The sequence below is a fragment of the Zeugodacus cucurbitae genome, chromosome 2, assembly GCF_028554725.1.
Source record: "Zeugodacus cucurbitae isolate PBARC_wt_2022May chromosome 2, idZeuCucr1.2, whole genome shotgun sequence".
Taxonomy (NCBI): domain Eukaryota; kingdom Metazoa; phylum Arthropoda; class Insecta; order Diptera; family Tephritidae; genus Zeugodacus; species Zeugodacus cucurbitae.
Genome location: NC_071667.1, coordinates 1,693,147 through 1,702,286, shown reverse-complemented (window position 1 = coordinate 1,702,286; position 9,140 = coordinate 1,693,147). Strand labels below are relative to the sequence as shown.

General features: G+C 37.5%; 1 protein-coding gene across 1 annotated transcript; it reads left to right on the top strand.

Annotated features, from left to right (window-relative positions):
* The first annotated feature begins 6,355 nt into the window (after window positions 1-6,355).
* Window positions 6,356-7,656, top strand: LOC105208457 (ficolin-1-like). The gene is made up of 3 exons (XM_011178313.3): window positions 6,356-6,526; window positions 6,579-7,096; window positions 7,153-7,656. The coding sequence occupies exons 1-2, from the start codon at window positions 6,447-6,449 to the stop codon at window positions 6,979-6,981; spliced, it is 483 nt and encodes a 160-aa protein (XP_011176615.3). The 5' UTR covers window positions 6,356-6,446; the 3' UTR covers window positions 6,982-7,096; window positions 7,153-7,656.
* Window positions 7,657-9,140: the final 1,484 nt, after the last annotated feature.

Here is a 9,140-nt window from a genome sequence, read left to right as displayed (position 1 = left end):
CAATTCTGACAAATAACAATTACTGAAAAAAATTGCAAAGCAAATGCATTTCATGCATTTCATTTCTAACAGGATTAACAATTATTGTTACACATGTCCTTCTGAACGTCAACCCATTGTTAAAAAATGGCATAAATTCAGCTCAAATACACCAACAGAAAAAAATTCCATGAAGTTTCAGGATGACAGTACATCTGAAGACTGAAATCTGAATTTATATTGCTGACTTCCAACTCTAATTAAACTCTTTAAAGGAGCAGTTGGTGAAAGTCGAATCAAAACAATCACGACAGAAGTCAGACAGTCAGAAATCGGCAACAATTTTAACAGCATTTCGGTTGCTGATATGCATGCTCAAGGATGCATCAGTAAGCAGAGAGGTCAACCGCAAAATGCAACAGCTCACTGCTAGTCAAATGAAGAGACAGTCAAAATATATGAAGTAAACAGGCCAAAATATTGAGGAGCTGACGTCAAAATGGGAAGAGTTCTAGTCAGAAAGTGAGACTGGGACGTCGTTAAGCAGGGACAGGCAGCTGAGCGGCGATTGTGGGCGGATGACAGGGAAAGGCAAATCGAAAGTGAAATGTCAGTGAAATTACCACAAGTACATATACGCGCCAGCGATTGGGAGCTGTCACTCACACTGTCAATTACCTTAACTGCAGCCTTTACTCTAGCTTATGGCGGGCCTGAAGCGCAGGGGAGATAAATGACATTTTCAGTACCCAAATGACACACACATTACAAACACCCCGTTGATGATTGGCGGCTTTTGCCGCTGTAAAGCAGCGCTAATGAAGATGTCATCACCAAAGATATGTCCAAAAGTTGGCTATGGCATGACAGCGACCCTGGCGTTGTGAGAGGATCGCAACTTGTGGTCCTTTTGACTGGGACAGTGTACCGCGGCGATGTGCCAGAAGACGACGACGACCAACCAATAATGGAAATGAGACTGACTATGTGTGGCGCCATCGTTTGGTCACTGAAAATTGCATAAATGAACATTTTGAATCCTGGCAAACCAATGCGGCATACACACATAATGAGTGTGGCACAGTTGTGTAGATGCATGTGGCAAGTGCATTGTCCAAATTGAATTTGGGTGTGCGCAAACTTCACTTTACTCTTAAATTCTTTGTAAACGCGTCTGGCACACAAGGGAAAGTAGGACAATTTGACATTTGAAGTAAAGTCTCAAAAAAGAAAGTGAAAACTTTATTGACAGCCATAATGTATAGCAAAAGTGTAATTGCTTTCGGTAGGTATGTAATTGGCAAACTACATGCGCAAGAATTCAGGCTGTGAAATAGAAAATTATTATCCTGCAATTGTTTACCTAAGGAGTCCAGTTGGCCTAATCCTTGCAGTACTTTAAAATACGTGGATAAAATCGAGCGGGTGCGTCATGCTAGAGAAGGGTAACCAAATTTATGAATAAAAGTAAATTTTCGCAAGTGCAAGTAAAAATGTGTGAAATACTGCCAAAGTGCTGCAAGATAAATAGATCACGAACAAGTGAGGAAAGACTAAATTTGAATCTTTTTCATCACCAAAGTACACTATATTCAAGACTTAATTTTTTTTGTTTTGTAAAGGTATCTCACATATTAACCGATATATGTGGAATAAAGTCCTCCGTTTTTTTTGAAACCCCTATAATTAGGTGTATGAGAGCTAGGGGAAGTTATGACTCGATTTTAATAATTTTTGGAACGGAGACACACTATTAGAAGAAAAAACGTCCGCTGAATAACATTAAAATATCTAAGAGATTTAACGATATTTACGGTGAAAAATTACCCTTAGGCACTAGGTTCTTCATATTCGATTACCGGGGCATTGAAAAGTTACAGTCCGATTTCAGCCACAGATGATATACAGATTTGTGTTAAATTTTATGCCGCTATCTTCATCGGTTCCTTTTGCATACGTTATAAAGTGAAGGAATCAGATGGAATTCAAAATTGAGTTATATGGAAAGTAGTCGTTACTGTGAACCGATTTCGCCCATTTTTCATCTGTGTTATCAGAAACAAATAATGCTATATAAACCAAACTTTCTGCAGTCGTTTCCTTGGGGTAGCCGGATTTGGGGTGGCCGGAACCGGATAATGGGGTAATGATTTTACCGGAAACGGAAATGGTGTTACCGGAGTCAATTGGAACCAGATATACGATTTCGCTCATTTTCCATCTGAGTTATCAGAGTGTCTAGGATTTCATTAAAATCGGACGATTCGTTTTTAATATAAGTGGGCGACGCCATGTCCATTATCTCTCATAAGTGAAAAGATAAAAAATAATAAAATTTAACAAGTTTTTACAAAATTACCTCGCTGAGTTGGTCAAGTGAAACAAATGATGGGACCGTAACCGGAATGAGTTAATTGGAACTAGGATATAATACATCTGGAACCGAATATGAGGTAACCGTAACCTGTTAAGGTGGCCGGGAAATGATATTACCGGAACCGGAAAGCGGATATGGGGTGACCTGATATGAGGCAGCCGGGACCGGATGTGGTGTGATGATGTTGCCGGAACCGGAATGAGTTAATTGGAAACAGATATGCGATTTTGCTCATTTTCCATCTGAGTTATCAGGGTGTCTAGAAAGTATTATACACCGAATTTCATTGAAATCAGTCGAGTAGGTTTTGAGATATGAAGGTAGGCGTGGTATGGAAGGTGGGCGTGGTTATTATCCGATTATATAAATTTTATTTGTGTGTAATGGCGAGGTGTAACAGAAACGACTGCAGAAAGTTTGGTTTATAGAGTTTTATTGGTTTCCGAGATATTCTCAAAAACTTATTTAGGGGTAGGGCCACGCCCACTTTCCAGAAATAATTAAATTCAGATATTCTTCTTCTTCTTCCTAGAGCAATCCTTTATACCTTTACAATGCTTTATTTTACTTGTTAGTTTTATTTATGGCTTAGTTATTACACTTATAGGTTTTCGGGTTTCGCCATTTTGTGTGTAAAAATCTAATATAAATATTGTCACTGTAAAATTCGGCGAACCACCACAAATATAGAGACTGCGGTAACGCCACGTAGCTTTGCATAAGCAATGGAGCGGAGCTGGCGCGATAAAATTCACATAGCTACTGCTACTGCTGAACAATAGCTATGTGGGACAGCACAAGAGATGGACAAAGAGCAGAAAGGCGGAGAAAGTAATATGTAAGCTGTTGCAGGTGTGCTAGTACCTTGCTACTTGGTCGTGCTTTATATACAACTATAACTGACTGTAGCACAGAACTAAAAGAACTGAACTGGGAGAGACTGCTGGCCACATGGCTATTCAAATGGAGAATGGGCTAGCCCTTGCAATGGGCTAGTACTTCGATGCGACTGCGATGTAATGTTGCGGGTGTTACAACAGCAGATAACGATGAATGGCTGTTGGTAATAAATTCATAAAATATAAGTCACACATAAATATTTATTATGTACGAAGATACGGTTGCAAGCAGCGGACTACAGTCGCACCACTAAATCAATACCAATAACAGCCAGTAGCAACGCCTTTATGCACTTGAACGCTTTGATTTTTTATTTACTTGGTCTTTAAGCTTGTAGGTGAGTAACTAACTTAAAGGCTTTACCCGAAACACTTTATCATTAAAACATAAAATTGGCTTCATCACTTATTTTTGAGGTCCTCACGATGTCTCCACCAGTGTCTCCCTTCAGTGCTTCCTGAATAAGATATTATGAGCGTAACAAGACAATTATAGAAATACAACAAAGTCAAAATTCAAAATGATGAGAATTCCACAAAACGAAAATCATAAATTTTATTGTTGCAACAACGAATGGCAAATGTCAACGCCGGAAGTGCGGTGAAGAAGAGTCACCGGAGTGGCCAAAAATTGCACAGTTTAAAATACAAATAAATATATAACTAAATATATATATATGTATATTTATTTTTATCGGTGCGGATGTAGAAATAACAGCAATCGGTGGTCGATTGCGTGGGTCAGCGTGAGCGTTCGAACATTGTATAAACTGTAAAACATGAATTTATGGTGCAGAATTGACATAGGAGACAGCAACAACGCGCAGTGGCAACAAGCCGCAAGAAAGTGGTCCGAAGTCAATGAGAAATGAGTCCAGCAAAAAGCACAACAACAACGAACATTGAAATAAATAAATGTACCAGGAAACAAGTAAGGAAAGGCTAAGATCGGGTGTAACCGAACATTTTATACTCTCGCAATTTATTGATGTAATTTTATAAAGATAACACAATTCGACCCATATATATTCGGCATAAAGTTCAATAGAATAACGAAAATCATCATAAATAGTATATGGGGACTGAGGTAATTCCTAAACCGATTTCCCTCGTTTTTACCACCAAGATACAATAACACATCGAAGACTATACGGTCTCTTAATTTTATATTAATTATAATTTGGTATATGGGATCTAGGGGAAGTTATGACCCGATTTTAACCATTTTTGGTACAGAGACAAACTGTTATAAGAAAAAATTCAGAGGGAATGAATTACGTTAAAATATCTGAGAGATTTACCTATGCTTTCGGTGAAAAATTACCCTTAGGCACTGAGTTCTTCATGTTCTATATCAGGGGCCTTGAAAAGTCATGGTCTGATTTTGACAATTTTTCCACAACTGATGTCTTAGCTCAAATACAGTATTTGTGTAAAGTTTTATTCCGCTATCTTCATTGGTTCCTTATTGGTTCAAAATTGAGTTAGTTAGTTGTGAACCGATTTCGCCCATATTCCACCCGTGTCGTGAGGGTGTCAAGAAAGTGTTATATACCGAATTTCAAAGTGTTATATACTGAAATCAGTCGAGTAGTTCTTGAGATATGGTTTTTGACCCATAAGTGGGCGACGCCACTCCCATTTTCCATTTTGTAAAAAAAAATCTCAGTGCAGCTTCCTTCTGCCATTTCTTATGTAAAAATTTGGTGTTTCGGACGTTTCTGGTTATTGAGTTAACTCACTTTTAGTCATTTTCAACCCAACCTTTGTATGGGAGGTGGGCGTGGTTATTCTTTCATTTTTGGACTGTATAGGGAAATAGCTAAAAGAAACGACTGCAGAAAGTTTGGTTTATATAGCTTCATTGGTTTGCAAGATATATACAAAAAACCTATTTGGAGGCGGGGTCACGCCCACTTTTCCAAAAAAATTACATCCAAATGTGCCCCTCCCTAATGCGATCCTATGTTCCACATTTCATTTTCATAACTTTATTTATGGCTTAGTTATGACACTGTATAGGTTTTCGGTTTTCGGTTTTCGCTTGCACGGACAGACGGACGGACAGACATCCGGATTTCAACTCCACTCGTCATCCTGATCATATATATATATATAACCCCATATCTAACTCTTTCCTTTCTTGGTGACACAAACAACCGTTATGTGAACAAAACTATAATACTCTGTGCAACATGTTGCGAGAGTATAAAAATTATGTAATTTAAGCGACATTGTAATTTAATTTGCAAGGAATAAATGGTTGCTGTCATAAATATCGTTGGTATTAGAAGCAAAGTGATACTGTTGTTGATGCCAAAATATGCTATATCGAATGAAAATCGATTTTATTCTTCTATTGTGCCACAAATGGGGCAGAACAACACCGCGCTCCAGTGACGAAAAGAAAGTCACTTTCCGCCGCCAATCATTAGGAATCCAGAGTATATATTTAGTAGGAAGTGACTACTAGGATCGATAAGTGCATTGCATTGTAAAGTAGATTAGGACAATGATATCGAATACTCTTGCGTCATTGTTGAATTTCACTTGGTGGATGAGATAGTCTACTCATTTATTTTATGAATTATGAAATAAATATATATTAATTTCTGAAATTCCGAGAATATGACCAGCCGCGCATCGCGTACTGAGTGTACTTAGTATCAGCAAGCTAGATTACTCATACAATGACGCGCTCGTTTCACTTGCGGAAAATTGATGATAGGGCAGCTAGGAGGTTATCGCAGCTTTTGACAAGCACTGTAAATATGGCAATATTTAAATACTATTTTTGAAGCTTTTATTTTAATCACATATACGAAAGCGACTCTTTGCAATTTTATTATTATACTTGACTTACTTCATAAAAAACTAAATCGAGTTATGCCTTTTCCAATAATGACTGACTGTGTGGGACACCCCACCATAATTCATTTTAATTTCAGATAAGCGCGGTTTATAATGAATATGATTATAATATTAATGGAATGCGAAATCTTCAGCGAAACTGTCGCTTGAATCGAGTCGTAAAAATTAAGATGCTTAGCTATTTATCAGTTATTTTACTAAATTATTATATTCCTATTGAGCACGTTCGCGGTGAATATTTCGATTCGAATACGATTTGTGATTGCAATTGTGATGTGCAAGTAGATGTCGTTCGAACGTTCCTCCAAGAATTGCAAGCTATGCGAAAGCGCGAGGACGACATCTTGAGAGAAATATCGCTTGTTCAAACAAAACTGCAATCGATCGAAAAACACAAAGGGTATAGCCAATTACTTGATTTGATTACTTGGGTTATTTCTATCAAATTGCAGTGGTGGACATTCAGAGCCTTCAAACTGCGTGGAAGCCGCAGCTCGCAGCTTTAAAAGTGGCATATACAAAATAAAATTGAACAAGTTTAGTGCCACGCCGTTCGACGTGTTTTGCAATGAGGAGACGGACTATGGCGGTTGGTTAGTCATTCAAAGGCGCGTCAGTGATTCCGTAGATTTCTATAGGGATTGGCGGGCGTATAAGGAGGGATTTGGGGAGCTGGCTGGAAACTACTGGATTGGATTGGAAAAGCTGCATGCGCTCACCAGCAGTTGTCAGCAGGAACTGTATATTGAATTACAAAGGTTTAATGGTGGCAGTTATTATGCGCGCTACACGGAATTTTTAGTCGGCAGTGAATCGGAAGGCTATCCTATACAGGAACTGCTGGCGATAGCTTGAAAATGCACGAGGGTCTAAGGTTCACCACACGCGATCACGATAATGACAATGCCCCCAAAAGTAATTGTGCTGTAGATTACAAAGGTGCTTGGTGGTTCAACAGGTGCTTCGCAAGGTAAATGCAAATGTGTTTTGTTCTTGAGTTTAACTGATTTATGTAAATATTTGCAGTCTACTGAATGGCGAATATGGAAAGCGGAATCTAGGCGTGGTTTGGAATAGCTTAAGTAATAGTGAAACATTAAAGTCGGCGCTAATGATGATACGCCCTACAGAGAAATGTTTAAGGCGTCGCTCTCTAAAGAAGTCATAAATTGACCTTGGTACATATTAATTCGGAATACTTTGAATAAAGAAGGGTTTGTATCAGTAAAAATTAATGATGAAAGCAATTGTTCATTTAAAGTTACGCTACACTTTAGGCGCATTTGCTTTGATATTTATTTGCTGATTGAAATATTGAATTGCATACTCTATGCTATCACTGAGACATTTAACGAACGCTTTTATCGTACACACTCACACACACTTACGGAGCCACGTAAGAGAAGTCCACAAATGAATCTTCTCCTCTCTTCTGCTCTCTCTTGCAAATTTTACTTGTCATCGAAACTGCCGCATTTATGGAATACGTTTCCAAAATATTCACCTGTCATTTATTAATATTGTGCTAAAATTTTGAACTCATGAGATTTTTTTAATTTAATTTTTAATAACAAAGCTTTCATTTATGTTATATATCCATATATGTATATCAGATGAAAACAAATATTGGTGTTTCTTTCCCACTTTATACTAATCGCAGAGTGTTATATTCTAGCTCAAGCGGACATGTTCGTTTCTATGAAAATAAAAACAAAAATACATCATTGCTTTGCCATCATTTTTGGAAGAAAGTTTCCAAAAAGCATCTAGTTCTGTCAAGTTGGTGCTACATGTTATAGTTTCGAAAAATTATGCTTTTTAAAATTTGGCGCCTCTATTTGATATTTACAGGATTGTTCATGGCTTGGCGTTAGTAATCGATGCTAAGAGGCCTATCCAGAAAATTTAATAATAACGCTTATTTTCCAGCCAAACCTCCGATTAGACGCATTTTTTTTGGCCCTCTTTCTTACATAATTCCGGAGTCTAGTTTTAATTTTCCTTTGTGCCGTGTCGTAATTCAATCAAACACTTTGCCAATGTTTTGCTCAATTTCTGTTTTAGTTTTCTATTGTTCAATGGTTGTTGTTCTTGTGTTTAAACATTTCCAATTTGAGTATGACTGCAGTTTTGTTCTACTTTTGGTCGAAAGTTTCTTTGTGTTGGTCGTTAGTTAATATTTACGTGTAATTCCTTTGTTGTCTATTATTTTATTTTACAAAGTGAACTACAAATTCAGCACACATTTTAGCAGCTGGTCAAACTTTAATCTATTTGATTTGGAAAATGGTTTTTATGCTTTATAGTACGAAACGAAATTCTACTTTTCCTCTATTGTGCCAAATTCAAATGCGTTGTTGTAGTTTGCAAAAACCGTTAAGGTATTTCTTAGTTTTCTAGCATGCCTTTTTTTCTGACTCTGCTATTAATATTACATTCAAATAAATATAGGTTTATTAATGTCTGATATTTTGCTGCATGGCTACAACAAGTGACAACACAACAAAAGCCATGATAATGTGAATGTTTGGGGAGTATAAAGTAAATATTCATCACTGCGAAGTGGTACGCAAAATTCAATTTGAGCTGTGCTTCACTTTATTTTATGCAAGTGCCGCACTCACCTCATTTTCGCTTCTCCACTGACGGTGTTTGTTGTACTGTTATTCTTTGTTGTCTTTTATGCAGTGGAAGCATCGTGTTTATGCCACTTTACTACAAACTGCTCTTACTTCACTTGATTTAGTTTGCTAGCATCAAAATAAGTGCCGTGGCACAGCGGCCTTCTCTCTACCAGGCCGAGTTTCCCGCTTTCGCATGCAATCATTTTAAAAGTAATTCGATTTTGACATGTTTAATGCGTTTAAGTAATGAAGTTAAGATTTTATTACAAACAGATTTAATATATAAATATAGCGCGATCTGTCTGCTAACTGTTCAGTTACGTAAATTGAGAGTTTGACCCTTCGCCGCGAGTTCCCGCAAATCCGACTACTGTTGAAATCTGCTCGTTG